The 14178-nt window shown below is 39.5% G+C and overlaps 1 protein-coding gene across 1 annotated transcript in view; it reads right to left on the reverse strand.

The window, feature by feature from the left end:
- Positions 1 to 14178, reverse strand: part of gabrb1 (gamma-aminobutyric acid type A receptor subunit beta1) — a 97204-nt gene that overhangs the window by 20116 nt on the left and 62910 nt on the right. Inside the window, exon 5 of the mRNA XM_084741961.1 lies at positions 427 to 509. Within this exon, the coding sequence (XP_084598087.1) occupies positions 427 to 509 (83 nt within the window). The remainder of the gene's footprint in view (positions 1 to 426; positions 510 to 14178) is intronic.

Here is a 14178-nt window from a genome sequence, read left to right on the forward strand (position 1 = left end):
ATATCCATGGACACTTCTCGCTGTCCTCACACCTAAAAACCACACCTGTAGCTGTCAGTTGCCCCTCCTAGGATGCTGATTGGTTGCACCACTTTTGGTTTGGACACAAACAGATAACTTGAAGCCTGGACAGATGGATTCTCACGTGGTCTCGTTAAATTCAGCTGCCTCGCATGGTAAACATTGGGGAGAAGGAATATTTTCGTATCTAACACAGTGAATTAAGGGTTTGCTTCGACCAAACAAGAGTGGAAAAACTCACCATGGAAGTTTTTGTAACATCAAAACTATTTTTTCATTACATTCTGTAGATATTTTTAGTTCATCTTTGCACTTTTAAGTATATTTGATCCCTGAAGAAAAACTTTGCACCGGGGGTTTTACATTCATGCAAACACACACATACACAAGCTGAGTGCCACTTACAGCTCTCGATCTCCAAGGTGCAGTTCTGCTCATCCAGTGGGTATCTGCGCAGGTCCATCATGCAGGCAGCTGTCGTAGTGATCCTAAAAGAGAAAAAAGTTTGAAGTCACATACTGAAATCTGATGAAAAATAAATCATGGGTTCTGGTGCACTGTGGACTTTCATTACTGCACTTTCACAACCAGAAATTTATATGCACAAATGGACGATTCGGTCCACGCCATTTTGCATCCTGCATTCCCTTTTCAAAAGAAGAAAATGCTTCATTCCCTGATGGAAAACGGTGGGAAACACTTGCCTTTATAAAGGAATGAACAATTCAGTTTACCTCTAACACACACGTTGAATCCCACAGTACACTTTCTACCTACTCAGCCTTCAATCACACAAATCCTTTTACATCTCGACTGGAACTGAACTATCTTTTTCTTTCCCATAATTGCCTTTGCACTGCTGAAGTCACGACTGCAGGGGAGAAAAGCCTCGTGTTCAATCTTAATTACAACTATGAGTAATTAAGAATTAACACTAAAATCCAGGCAATCGGGTGAAACCCGCGACTTCCCCCCTTTGAAGTCTCACATCTGAAGGAGGAAACACTTGAGTTTGACAGTTTAGGAGAGAATTAGTGATTGAGTCATTTTGTTTTTTAATTTTGGTGCTGTGTGTTGATGTGAGCCACTAACAGCTCTTGGCGACAGTCAGAGAGGCTGTGGTCGTTTCAGTGAGTTGGCTCCATTCATTTGGATTCCTGAAACAAAAGCAGGTTACAGCCTCATACAGCTGCTTATGGGTGTGTTGTATAGTGAAAGGGTCAGTCATCTCAGTCATTTGTTTAAAACAGCAAACACAATTAAACCTCACCCGAGCTAACCACTAAAACCATTTAAGCATATAACATTTAATATGCTGTAATGGGAAAATATATTACAGAGGTTATGGACAAGCAATATTCCTGTTGGCATGCAGTTACAATCATTCAAACTGCAGATTTGGCAGCACAGTGGCTGTACCTGAAAAACCAGCCCTGTATGTATATACTTTAGTAATAGGAAAACATACTGTACCAATGTGAGCTCAGTAATGTACTTCATCAGATGAACTAGTTAACCCCTGTAACTGCACATTTTATACGTATTTATATTCTCAAATTTAAGAATTGACCTTTCGGTAAGGCCTTCCCTCCTTAGTTACTGTTCCTACTGTTGTCAGTCTTTCCATTCTCGCACTGCACATACATTTATAGTGATAATGGTGGCTGAGTAATTGTTGAAACACAAGGTTTTTGATTCTACAGAGATATAAACAAAAGCAGACCCTCATTTTTAGCTGATGATTGTGGATTTTGTCAGCTAAAGCTCCATGAGTCAGCTAAGAAGTCTGTCTTCAGCTGACTTCAGTTGACTTTTTTGTGTCCATTAGACACATTTTAAAACAAGAAACCTGTGCAAGTGTATTAAATATCTAAAGTTACATAACAGCCGCATACATAATGTGACGGTGGTGCTAAAAGACTGAGCTTAAAGCTAGCTTACATCCCAGCAAACAGTGGTTGGATGGAAACATACAACACATATATGTATACAAACAGAAACAGTGACAGAAACACACTCAATGTGGGAAAAGGAAGTGCAGGTAATCAATTAGTGCAGTGGATTTTGAGATGGTCACCCAGCCAGTTAGGGCCACGATTGGAGTAAGAGCTAAGATAACCCAGCTTTGACAGAGAGAGATGCATCGTTCTCTTGGAATAAGTTGTGACTTTGGCAAATGCAGTTGTATCTAACACAAGTTTGGCTGGAGGTAACATTACTGCAGTTAGTAAGCTAGAGTCAGTTAGCTGCACATGCTAATGTTCGCAGCTTACGTTAGAGCTGATGAAGACAAAGATTAATCTGTTCCTCACATGTGTGCTTGTGTTTCACCAAGACACCATCATCCAGACTCTTCTTAGATCCTCATGCACACCACTTCAACATGTAGAGGAATGCAAAGCTTGGCAGGCCTGCATGATTGGACAAGGAGGGACTTCAGTAAAGCATCAGTTGAAGCATCACTGACGCTGATGCTACTTCTGGCTGTGGAGACCAATACATGACCAGAGGTGGGGCAAGAGAGCCGGGATGTTGGGGTAATGTTGGCCTTTTGGTGATAATGTGGGTGCCTTTCAGCCCACCTCTGCTGGCTTGTGTGTATAATGTATGGTCACTATCAAGTGCCAGAGTTTCAAGAAGGATGAGGTTTATGTTTTAGCATTTCAGATCCTCTTTTGGTCAGTTGGTGGTCAGACATGCAGATAGTAAAAAGCAAATGGACCTGCATTTATATAGCATTTTTCTAGTCCATCAACTTCTCAAAGCATGATTACAACTAATAGTCACATTCACGCAATTTGGGATACAGTAACTTGCCCAGGGACACTTCAACATGTGGACTGGAGCAGCCATGGATAAAACCACCAGATTTCTGATTAGGGGATAGCCCACTCTAGCTCCTGAGCCATAGCCATTGAAGATGTTTCTTAGCCACTGCCTCTTACATGCATGGAGCAGGTTAATGAAAGAATCTTAGTATGGGGGACTCTGTCTTCCCAAGACAAACTGAGGATCTTTTGAAGGCATTCAAGTTTGTAATATACCATCTGTATACGGTCTGTGTTTCCGCCCATAGAGCAGAGTGGAGGTACGTACTGCATATATGGCTACCTTCAGGTTTTAGACTATTTAAGCTTTGTTGATGTAGCAGTTTTAAGTGTCAAGGGAGCAGTCTTAAAAGTGTGGAGCTAAGATACCCAAACTGGTACACTAGTTTGAATGAAATGCCATTAATTTGGAAGGGGGTGAAAGTGATAGACAGCTAAAGACCAAAGGATTGGTATAGGCCAGAAATTGTGTTTAGGGCATGCTGCGTGGCCTCTGGGATATGTGCCAAGACAGTCATCTGCATATTGAACTTCACAGGCAGGTTTTTGTCTTTATATGAGCAAGGAGCCATCAGATATTGAATAGATTTCTGTCAAAGTGTTACTCCAGAGGCCCCTTTCCACAAATTTTAATGAAAGTGAAACATTATGATTAAGAATGTAATCAACAGAGGGTGTTGCACAACACATAACAGCCTGTAGAATATGACACGCCCACGTTTGTTCCCAAGAAAAACCTGCTGTTGTTTGGTTCCAGCTGGGAACCAACTTCCAGGTTCTGAACCAATTTATTTCTGGTAGAAATGCTCAAAATGTTTCAATATGAGGTTCTTGAACCAGAATGAGACTGGTGGTCCAAGCTGGTGGAAGCATCCTACTGGTGAACTCTCCATCTCCATCTAGTGGGTGTAATTACTACAAGACGCAGACTGGTGAGAACAACACATCTAACAACAACATGCTGTGGAATCTCTTGGACAAGTGATGAATTGTTGAGTTGGACGGGTTACTTGGACTTGATACTAGTACAGGTAGTTAGAAATGTACTTGGTTTGATTTGTATTATACCAAGTGCGAGTCTGTCGTGATGCTGAATATGGCACTGCTTTGGGTTTCTTCTCATTGTAGCTGTGCAGTGCTGCAGAGATTTGACACGTTTTATTTTGAGCTGAATTCATATTTTTTAACACTTATTATTCTAAAATAAGTCCTCCAAAGAAAACCTTTACTGGCATAAGAAAAGGGGTGACAAGTGTGACTCAGGAAGCCAAGAAAACTCCACTAATGCTCCTCCTTGGTCATCCCTCTTCACTCTGCTGAGAGTGAGTGTCCAGCTACACGCTCATCTCTCCATACTCAGCTGTTACCGTGTCAGGAGGTAAAAAGCCCCTTGAGTCATGAATATTCATTATTTTCTTACCTTGTTGAATATTCTGGGTCTGTCGATCCATGTCTTGGACACACTGAACGCATTAGGAAGCTCTGGATTAATTATAAAGCAGGTGCAGAGAGCGCGGATGGACAGTAAAAATAGAGAGTGTCAGCTCTGTGACCTGTCAGGAAGCACTGCTAGGATCTTGCACTTCACCCGTTCCATAATGGCAATCATTACGTATTCACTGGACCAACTGTGTTTGTATGTTTGAATCATCCAAAAAGTCTGTCAAGCCAGTCTCAAAGTCCCACACACATTCTTAAATTCTTTGTCCTTCCCAAAACGTCTTTTTATTGTGCAATACAAGTACAAATTTTTAAGCTGCTCCTTTTTTTCAGAAAATGAGGGCCAGTAATAGTATGTTCCATTTGAACTGGGAAGGTGGAATTTCCAAGTTTGCAGTTGTAATTTTCAACTGGAACACCCCCTGGAGTTGGTTTTGTAGAGGATCCTCACCAACCCTGATCTCAAAATCCAAGGTTGCAGCTCAACATCAACAGTAGGTGAAACCAGTAGTAATACAGAGGCACTTGTGTCTTTTGTGTCTCATTAAATCTGTCATACACACAGTATTTTTCAACTTCTATCTGTAGACATGTTTGGTGTTTTTATGCACAAAATGATGCGTAAAAGTGAAAAAGCCAACACAACAAATGTTTTCCTGGTGGCGTCCATCTTGGTTTTATCAAACAATGATTTGTTTTTTAATTCCAAAAATTCAATTTTATTCAGAAATGTGAGGGCCAGTTATGGTAAGTTCCATTTGACCTTGAAAAGGTCAGCTGAAAATTTCAACTGTCCCCTGAAGTTGGATTTCTGGAAGATCCACACCAACCCTGACCTCAAAAACAACGATGGTGGCTTCACATCAACAGTTCATGAAAGCAGTGGTAATATACTATTTGTTAGCACTTGTGTCCTTTGTGCCTCATTAAATCAGCTATCAACTATCAACAAATTCAAAAAACACTTGGATGAAAGTATTCTAGTCGAGCAAAGTCTGATGTGAGAGGGGTTATTTGTTTACAAGCTTAAAACAGATAAACCCTGAGTTGCCTCCAGAAATCAACTGAATGCACTTTCTTATAAAGCCTGAGGCTTGGGCTAAGCCATCATGTTTTCCTCCAAAAAGAACCTCCCACCTAGCGTGAAAAACCATAGCGTGACAGTGGAATACACCTGGCTTTCGGAAAATTTAAAGGCATCATGTTTAGATATATAGGTAATATGCTTTTCTATTGGAATCAGGGTCTGGATGCCACCAGCCTGTGTTTTAGTGGATATCCATATTTGGTTGCACCATCTTCCACTGGGCTAGAGTCCCGGGGATTTTTACTGGAAACCTAAGGGATTTCCACTCTGCCTCACACTACTGTTTCTGCTGCCCCTTGCAGTATATATTTTTTAAAAAACCCACATAGTGTTTTAATACAAACAAGCTAGGCATAGAGAACACAACATAACCTGAGATGCCAGATAATTTCCATACAGCACAGGCAAGAATAGCCCATCATCTCTTGAGCCGGTAAGTCAACTCCCAAGATGGCTGACCAGTCAACTTCCATGGTGATCTCAGGTCATGAAGTGTTATCTATGCAGCCCTTTGCTAATTTACCAGTAGCACTGATGTCTACCATTTTAATCAAAAAACACAATCCATTTATCAAGATATAGTTTGATCTCAGGATTCAAATCAAATATTTGTTGCAGCCAAACTGCTCTGACTCAAGATAAAGTTAAGGTTCATGTTTATTTTTATTGAGCTGTTAGAGTTGGCTCTGGGGACATTGTTAAGACATGTACATACTGTATGAGCAGCCCACACACAACTGAAAATAATCACTATATAGGCCTACACTTAAAGTCAATCGGTGGCAGAGTGATATTAAATGTTGTTTTACTGGAAATACTGTATACATTACAGTGACAACAACTGGTGAATCTGTTGACCTGATCTCATAGTCAGCGTGGTTGATTTTGTACTGAAGTGTTATCACAAGAGCTGGCAGAGATGTCAGCAAAACTGCTGTTGTCCGGATAGCAAATTAAGCGTATTGTGTCCTCTGGAGTTTGGACATGCATACTCAGACCCAACTCTTAAAAATGACACCAAAAGACTAGAAGAAGAGAAACAAAGACCAACTCCAGAGGACTTGAAGATGATTCGTCCAGTCAGGGCTTTCTTGGAGGCAGTATCTAACAGCCTGCAGAAGAAATGCAGTTCAAGGCACTTCTGCACTGGCTGTGTTGAATCCAATATACAGTGAGATTGAAAATTACATTATAGCCACAGTTTGCCATGAATGTACGACGACATTCCTCCTCCTTGTGGAGTCGACATGTGCTGTCCACGTGGTCCAAATTCCAACTGGGGCACATGTACTATAGAGAACATGTCCTGTATTCATGTATAAACAATGTGGACTCTTAAGACACGGACTGCACTTGGAGCTCTCCTTTTACACATATGCATCATTAAGGATGATTTCAAAGGTTTCAGGTGCATTGCATTAGTCATAAATTCTGTCTTTCTATCAGCTATGGATAAGACCTGCTATTAGTTAATTTATGTATATAAAAAAAGACAATATTCTGATTAGCTGCATCTAATCTGCCTAGTGTTCAGGAAAGTGCAGGCACTCAGACATCAGCGTCTTTATCACTGATCTGAATTCATGCCCTAAATGTAGTTGAAAGATAGTTTCAGCTGTTACTGCACTCAAGTTCAACTACATTCTGGAGTTGTAAATTGACACTTTATTGTACTTGGTTGTTGAAGAAGATCAATTTTTGGACTCGATCCTAACTAAAATTACAGGTGTGAAACCTCCCTTGAACCAGGGTCTGGACTAAACAGCCAAACCTTGGTCTGACTGAAAGGGTTCAGATCAAATATAAGCATGGTTTGGTTTGTTTCTAGGGGGAAAACTTTTTTTTTTGGATGGTGTAATTGGACCAATTACACGAAATTCTAGCAGGCGATTGTCAGAACTGACAAAAGGACAAACAATGCAACAAAACAAAATGAGCCATGGCAGCACATGGGGAGACGAGGAGACCAAATCTTTATTGACATTTAGTCTCAATCAACCTTAGAACTTTGGTACTATCTAATAAACCAGCCCACGCCTCAGTTTTGACCAGAACCATTGTGATGTCATCAATCAAGGACGCTGCATAATGCACAATGACCTGTAAAATATGACACACCTACTTTGGTTCCCATGGAAAATATACTATTTCTTGGTTCCAGCTGAGGATCAACTTTTCAACTTCTGAATCAGTTTATTTTTGGTGAAGATGCTCAGAATGGTCCAAAAATTAGGGACAAACTCTACTATGGTGTAATGGTTCTACCCAGAACCCTCTCTGGGGGATCTATCCAGAACTTTTCCACCTGCTGCGTGCTAACAGAACCCACTCAGGGTTCTTCTACTGAAAACCCTTTTGTGTTCCAGGGGTTTTATTGAGAACCCAACCAGGGGCTTCTACTGAGAACCCTTTTATATTGTGATACAAAGAACCCTTGACGAAAGAATTTTCAACAATCTTTGAAGAAGTCTGTCTTCCAAAAAGGGTTCTCAGGATGAAAAGAGTTCTTGATGGATCCCCTAGTCTGTAAAAAGTTTCACCCAGATCCGCCAAGCAGAGGTTCCACAGAGAACCCCTCTATGGTGTAAAGGTTTCACCCAGAACCCTCTCTGGGGGCTCTGTCCAAAATCTTTCCACCTTCTGATCGCCAACAGAACCCACTCAGGGTTCTTCTACTGATAATCTTTTTATATTCCAAATGTTTTATCGAGAGCCCACTCAGGTGGTTCTACCAAGAACCTTTTTATATTCCAAAAGTTTTATCTAGAAGCCACACATGGGGGTTATACAGAGAACCTTTATAAATTTGGTACAAAAAACCTTTGATGAAAGAGTTTTTAAAAGATTTCAAGAACTGTCAAAACAACTCTTGTTTCAAAAAAGGGAGAAGGAAATGACTCTGGGTAGAACCTCAGAACCTTATTTCTAAGTTTCGATCTGTGATTGCCTCAGGTTTTCCTCTGTTTTGCCTCCAGCACCATAACATCATGATGTCAGCGCTTAAAGGGTGTATAAACAACCTAATTCACTCATTCAAGCCAATCCCTTAGCAATAAAATAATCAATGTTTAATTTCATGTGTTTGTCTAACAGGACATGGGCAATGTCCAAAAACCATTCGTGCGTAGATGCTCATTCATCACATCAAATTGGGTTTTAATGTGATAGCATCACATGTGACCACATGACCACCGTGACGAGCAGCTTTAGAAAGTGTGCATCAGCACAGGCCCAGCAGCACAGACTAAACTTGGCTGCTCTCTCATTTTGTCTGCCTTTTATCTTTTTTTGCTATTGAGGACAGCCATCCTCCATCAGTCACAGCGAAACAGGTCTGATGCTGCCGGAGGCTGGAAAACTAACTATAAACACACACACGCGCTCACACACACACCATATGTGTGTTATTATAAGTCTCTTTTTTTTTGCCAAACCAAGGTGTTGAGCCACTAGCAACCAAAATGTGTATGTGCCAGTCAGTGGTGAGGTCATTTTGGCAAACCTAAATATAGCCCTCGTGTCAGCAGCGAGCACACTGGATGAATAATTGTGGGAGCCTGCAGGGGATAATGATTCTGCAGCATGCCAGTGTGAAAGAAATCTTCCCAGCTCCTCCAGAAACTGTGAAAAAAGCAGAAGCCAAAGTGGTGGAGGAAAGAGACATGTCCGTATGTGGTGCATGAGTTCAAGACAGAACAGACGGAGAAAGTTAAGAAAGTGGTGGTGCTGATGACACATCATTAACTAATAATTCTCTCAACTCATATATTTTAATAATTATTGGGTAACACTTCAATTTCCAGGTCTCATAACTTCATGGTAAATAGTATATTTGAAATTTGAAGCCCATAAATTATCTCCACATTCCCCACACATTTCAGGGTTAATTAGCAAATACTGTTTTCATGTAATGTTGGGGTAAATTAGCAGTTAATTTCAAAGAAAGTTCAAACATGTGAAATGGTAATTACCACCTACTTGCATGAAAATGAAAATGAACATGAAATTTTATGGTACTGTGCAGGTAAATTCCTAGAAATGTCAAATTACCACCAACTACATGAAAATGGCACTTGCTAATTATCACATAATTAACCATGAAATTTGGCATAATTTGGAGGTAATTTGTGGGTAATTTCTAAGACTTTTCAAATATGTTATTTGCCAATTACCACCTATTTACTACAAAATTATAGGATCTGGAAATACCCATTATTGCATCATCATCTCAAGGATTTTCCATCCTTGAGAAAATACTGAGCTCTCCATGTACCACCTAACTGTTTGGTTATTGCAGACGCTGTGGACACTTCACTGGTGCTTCTTCAGAAACCACTAGCACTTGTGCTCAGCTCACTGTCAATCACTTCATTTTTCAACACAGCTATTTGAAATATTCCTGCACTCATCTTCAAAATAGTTAGCAGTGTTTTTGAACAATTTATTTTCAGTCTCTACAGTTTACCTCTATTTACTATCTAGCCATCACAGTTTTCTTCACAGCTAGCGGTAATGATGACGTATGTGAGCGATGTGCATCAGTGTGACAAAGTTGCAGGCTGATATTGAAACAAAAATACACAAACAACAAAACGTAAATTAGGGATGTCAGGGATCTCATATTTTATAGATTTTCATTTGAAATATATACCACAGAAGAGAATCTTTGAGAATCTTGAGATTATTGTATTATAGAGAGCAGATCGCTCATATTTGATCATTTAATCGGGTAGACAGAATTTCTGACCTGTAAGTCATGAAGACCCTATCTTACATCCGGTGCAAAGTGGATGCCCTGGTGGCGCAGGTGGCTTTGCTATGTTACACTGGTGCAGTTCTCATTTTTGCCACATCTGCAAGATAGTAAGTGCACTTGCACTGAGTCTGTGTGGCCATGGGTGTGAGGTCTAAAAATGAAGGAAAAATAAAGGTGTGGCCAGACGTGTTTGCCATCTTGTGCTTGGCACATTGGAGTTGAAACCACTTGCACCTTCAGCCGGCTAAAACTTGATCGAAGTCTGTGGTGCAAGAGGTCTGTCTGCACAAGATAGCAACCAGTGCATTAGGCCGAATGCCTAACCTGTGCATAATTGTGTGCAGCAAAGATGCTGCAAACGGCGAGCCAGCCGAGACAGATCAGCCCTGGGAGGAATTAGCTGACGTTATCCACTCAAGATAGTATTTTGCTGCGTTATCTCACTAGCAATTTATCTGTGTTAGGAAGTAAGCTAATGTTAGCTAACATAAGCCAGCTAAAATGACATTATCACAAGATATTTCCCATACTTTAGAGTAATGTTAACTTTGACTACGGACTGTGTTGTGGTGGGTGATTGTGGTTTCTTGACATTAGCAGAATTCACTCCCTAAGCTAATATCAGCTAAGCTAGTGTTGCACACCGTTGGTGATGTAGGGCAGTGGAAGATTAGGGGATGGTCTCATTTTTGCATTACAATCTGTGATACAAAGAAAAGAAATTGCTCAAAATTCTTACATATTGCGCCTTTAAAAACAATGGTTTACATCTTGTGTATTACCGCCAACAATGGTTTTGTCTGAACCATGACCATGCTCTCTTTTCAACGATAGAGGTGGCTTATATTTTTTTTAACAACTATTGGGTTCATGTTTGACACTGACAAACAATTTTTACATGATTGCAGCATGCGTGGTCAGGCACAGATGCAAATGGACGCTCTACCATCAAGCTGACAATGTCACAATAAAAAGGACTGATGTGCTGCCTGATTTTTGCATTTTCATCACTGTAATGTTTGGAATGAGAATTTGATGGCAGTCTAATGAGCAGGACGGAAAGAGGAGAAACTGAAGGAGACTGGGGTGAGGCAGGAGGGATATGTTGTGTGTGAACTGACTTTAGGGGGAATCAAGCCCTGCTTATCTGGACACACAGAGGAGTGTTTACCTTGGAGGAGAGAGGGAATGGTGAGGACAGCCCACAAGGCCTGTGTTCACTCAGCCATGAAGGCAGGGCCAGCCACTGTTGTTTTTGGACAAATCAAGCCACTGCTCTCTGTCCTTTTCAACATGCGCTTTCCTGTTTGGACCTAAATGGAAAGCACTCCAGCACTCTCTCCCCTCTCTCTGTCATTGTGTCTCTCTCTTTGTGTGTGTGTGTGTGTGTGTGTGCCACCTGAGTTTATCTGGTGAAAACCAGCTCTCAACTGGAACTTCCTGCAGGGTCATGCACCTGATCCTTACAGACACGCAGCTGTACACATCAGTGTACAACCACACACAGGGGCAGGATAACCAGGCCCAGATCTACAGTAAATCAACCAGGATAAAAAAAAAAACCTGATTGTTTGGTCCAGCTGTTTTTGTGCGAGTCCTCATTTTGCCAAATCTCTGCAATGGAAGTGTCAAGTGCAAAGTTAACATGATCCATAGAGACACAGTGGCCACATTCATGGAAAATAAACTGGATTTGTCATTTAAGCAACTTAAAGTTTGACACTTAACCAGCTTTTACGACGCTGTTAACAGCCAGTGTTAAGTACAACATATGTTATTAATAAATATGTATACTGTAGTTATACCTGCAGTTAAAGAAATGTCATGCGATATTATAGGTTAAGCTAATTCAGTTATATTGGTTAAATAAAAAAAAAAAAAAATGCCCAGTAATAATATAATAACTGAGTACTTTTTTTTTCTGATAATAAGTTAGTGAATTAATTAGCTCAGTATACTTATACTTTAGTATGCTTAAGTATATAAATATTAGAATATTTCTTCACCCACTGTCATTTACTGATTTGGAAGAGATTTTTCAACATTAAAATGTTAGATCACCCAAAAATGAAAATTTAGTCATTATCAACTCAGCCTCATGTCATTTAAAGGTCAGGTTTAGGTTTTTTTGGTCCACAAAACGCTGCTGGAGTTTCACAGGAAAACAGTGTTGCAGAATCTCCCAAACAATGGAAGTGAATGGTGACCAGGTTTCAAATGGAAAAATCAACTGAAAAGAAAAAAAAAAAAAAAACAGATAACACCTCCATATTTCTTGTCTGATGTAATCCAAGTCTCCTAAAGCCCCGACATGTCAAGCTGACTAAAAAATGTTATTTCCACCATGTTTTTCACTGTAGATCCTTAGCTTGGAGCAACGTTCACATGCACACATGTGTTTGGTGTGACTGTGTGTGCACGTGCAAGTGAACAACATGCTGAAGCTTTAGGAAACTTAAGAGCAGTATGGAGGCATTACATGTTTTTTTTCAGTTGGTTGTTGCATTTGCTTAAATTAAATTGTAAGTGAGATTGCACAACACTGTTTCCCTGTAAAACTAAAAAAAAGCCCCAAAACCTAACCTTCAGTTGGCATGAGGGTTGATAAAAGATGATGAATTTTCCTTTTTTGGGTGAACTATCCCTTAAAATACAACACATCATTAATAAAAATGTATGTTATAGGTTAAGTTAATTCACAGTCATAGTACTTAAAATTAAAAATAAAATAACACATTAATGCATCAGTAATAATATAATAACAACTTACTTTTGACATTTTTATAATAATACTTATTTACTTAAACAAAAGAAACAAATACAGGACTTTTACCTCTAATGGAGCATTTTAAATTTGGTTATTGACACTTTTGTTAAGTTAGTTAATTTGTTTGTTTACTATACGTATACTTATACTTCAGTGTACATAACTACATTTTGTGATTTGGAACATGTTTTTTCACCTTAAATAAATGACAACTAGTAAGAATCGGACTTTCTGACATATGTTTTGGCATACAAAAATATCATTATGCCACAGAAATGCACTAGAACCAGACTCTAGCTAGCTGGAGTGCAGTCACAGATAGCTAAATATAATTGACTTCTATTGTATTGAATTCTCATATTTGTAAAACTTTCCTACAGCCAAGAAAAATCTGTGATGTTATCATAATGTAAAGTCTAGCTAGAAAAACTTTTTTGGAGTTTGTGCCAGGCGAGCATCTCTCACCGGACTAAATGGGCAGTATCTTGGCAAATACTATCTAGCACAATATAATACATCTGTATGGAAACGTAGTTTAAGGTGGCAGCAGTTCAGGATTTCAAAATAAATGATTCAAAAGTCTATGGAGTTAAATGATAAAAGCATTGATAAACACTATATGCGAAGGTTGAATCCCTGAACATTTTGTGGGCAAGTTTGGGGGGGATTGGAGAAATGGTGGGATACACAAACACACAACTACACAAAACACACAAACTTCTCTCCAAATATATAGGTAGGACAGGACAGTGTTTCCAAAATGTTTTTCCTGAGGACCCACTTTTTAAAATTCTTAAAATTCCAGGAAGACTTCAGACCTTCCTGACCAGTCTTGCTGCCATTTTTGCATCATCTTATGTTATCTTGATGCATGAACACGTTAAAACTTTTTTTTTTTGAGAAACACATTTATTTACGCTGACTTAACAGCTCATTGTTTATTCCTCTTATCAGGAAGAGGCTGTCATTTTTTCCTCTCGTTTGTTAAAAGATTTACACATTTTAAGTGCTTTATAAAAGGTATACTGCAGATATAAACCCAAAATTTGCAGAATTTCCACCATAGTCTTTTATTTATTCAGGGTTCCAATTAAAATCTCCTGTGACCCACCTGTGGATCTTGACCCAGTCTTTGGGAATGACTGAGATAGACGAAGCAGGAAAATCTTACAGTTTTGCACAACTGCCACCAAAGCACACATGTAGTAAAATTAGCAACTTTAATCAAATTTAATGATAATAACAATTTGCTCTATCCTACAAATATATCAGCCACTCC

The sequence above is a fragment of the Lutjanus erythropterus genome, chromosome 18 (assembly GCF_056507025.1).
Source record: "Lutjanus erythropterus isolate fLutEry1 chromosome 18, fLutEry1.hap2, whole genome shotgun sequence".
NCBI classification, from domain to species: Eukaryota; Metazoa; Chordata; class Actinopteri; order Lutjaniformes; family Lutjanidae; genus Lutjanus; species Lutjanus erythropterus.